Genomic DNA, 1,714 nt, shown 5'->3' on the forward strand with positions numbered 1-1,714 from the left:
GACACTGTCCTGTGAAATGTGAGGTCATTCACCTGTACTGCAAACCCGCCCCAACCCAAGACAGAACCCATCAGTCCCAGTTAAGATGAAAAAGCGGGACCCCTTAGGGTGGTCGCCGAGGCTCCGCAAAGGTAAGCCCTATCAGCAGGGTGGCCTTGGAAGACTGGGGCGCTGTTTGGAAAGTGACTCATCAGAAATTCGGTTTGACAGCAGATGCTCATGGCACCCCGTGTTGGAACTTCTGCTGGTGCTTGCTCTTGCTTTTAACTTGTCTCCTTTCTCTTACAGCTGGAAGAGGCCGAAAGGTTTGCCAAAACGGTCGTCGACGTGGGAGAGAAAACGTCCGAGTTCAAGGCCAAAGGCTACTTAGCTCTGGGGCTCACGTACAGTCTGCAGGCCACTGATGGTGAGAAGCATCCCCCCACAGGCAGCTAGCTAGCTGCTGACCAGCTCTCCCCATCCAGTCACTCCAGCCCCTGTGCTGTTGTCTTCTCTGCCTGGGCAGGTGGGGAATGAGAGGCGGAGGGGGGCAGATGCAAGAGTCCGGAGGCTCCCATGGCACACAGGACGAGATGAGTGGGGGCTGGGGAGAAACAGGGCAGGACCATCTGCTTCCAGAAGTTCCCCGAGCCGGTCTGGGCCGGGCCCTTCTCTGTGCCCACATTCTGATTCTCAGATGTGTGCACATCCAGTCCAGGAAGTGCTGGGTGGCCAGTCTTGCGCCTGCTTCCCACACTTCATGAAATGCCCATTGATGGGCCTGCAGGAAGTGCACGTCCATAAGTCATTTGCCCGAACTCTGCGCGTGATTCTTTTTGACACGCGGTTGTGACGCAGAGCACACGCTGTGGCTCCAGGTGGGCATATCAGGTAGGAAAGGGCTTGGCCATCCGTTACCTGGTTACACTGGCCTGCTGGTGGCCTCAGGCTGGGCCCTGGCCCAGAGCCGTCGTTCTCAGGGTCAGGAGGAGCTGCAAAGACCGCATTCACCCAGCATCACTGGGGCTCCTAGCCTCCTTTTATCGCGTCCAGATGGGGCCAGGCTCCCCCGTGAGGGCCAGGAGGGCCCTTGGGAGGACAGACACCCATCTTTCTCAAGTGTTCACCTGTCTTTTTAAAAAATGGCACTCATGTGCCGGGACAGGAGAACAACAGGGTTCCCCAATCCTGTAAAGGCTTACAGGCTCGGAAACCGACAGGGGCAGTTCTACCCTGTCCTCTGGGAACGGACTGGAAGGCAGGGAGTCTGGTTTGGGGTATGCCTGGGCATGCACCGAGTGACCACCCCACTCCCTCTCTTCCCTTGCCACTGCCCCCTCCCGGTCATCCCGTGGGTCTGAGGGCCCCAGGGGAGGCTGGGCTGCGTCTCCCGCCCTCTGCAGGGCCAGGCCCGAGCTGGGTTAGAGCCGGTTGCAGGCTCCTTTTTGGTGTGTGATGGGTTTTGCATTTGTCGCAAGCTTGCTGATCTCCCATGCCACTGACTAATTGGACTCTTCTCTCAGCTTCTCTACGAGGGACGCAGGAGGCCCTGCAGAGAAAGGCGCTTCTTGCATTTCAGAGGTGAGTGGGTGTTTGTCTCTTCATTCGGCTGTACATAATGACACCAAAGTATGATAAGTATAAAAAGAAGAGATATTTATAAAGATTATGTAAACAGCGTTTCACCCTCCGGGAGTCTCTCGCCTCCAGCGCCGAAGAGAAAGTACTCCACGTC

At 56.8% G+C, this 1,714-nt stretch overlaps 1 protein-coding gene across 1 annotated transcript in view; it reads left to right on the forward strand.

The window, feature by feature from the left end:
* The window catches only part of TTC7B (tetratricopeptide repeat domain 7B), a 248,850-nt gene that overhangs the window by 126,380 nt on the left and 120,756 nt on the right, over positions 1-1,714 (forward strand). Inside the window, exons 10-11 of the mRNA XM_045288134.1 lie at positions 289-406; positions 1,503-1,560. Of these exons, the coding sequence (XP_045144069.1) occupies positions 289-406; positions 1,503-1,560 (176 nt within the window). The remainder of the gene's footprint in view (positions 1-288; positions 407-1,502; positions 1,561-1,714) is intronic.

The sequence above is a fragment of the Echinops telfairi genome, unplaced genomic scaffold (genome assembly GCF_000313985.2).
Source record: "Echinops telfairi isolate 266 unplaced genomic scaffold, ASM31398v2 ScPeMD7_18;HRSCAF=68, whole genome shotgun sequence".
NCBI lineage: Eukaryota > Metazoa > Chordata > Mammalia > Afrosoricida > Tenrecidae > Echinops > Echinops telfairi.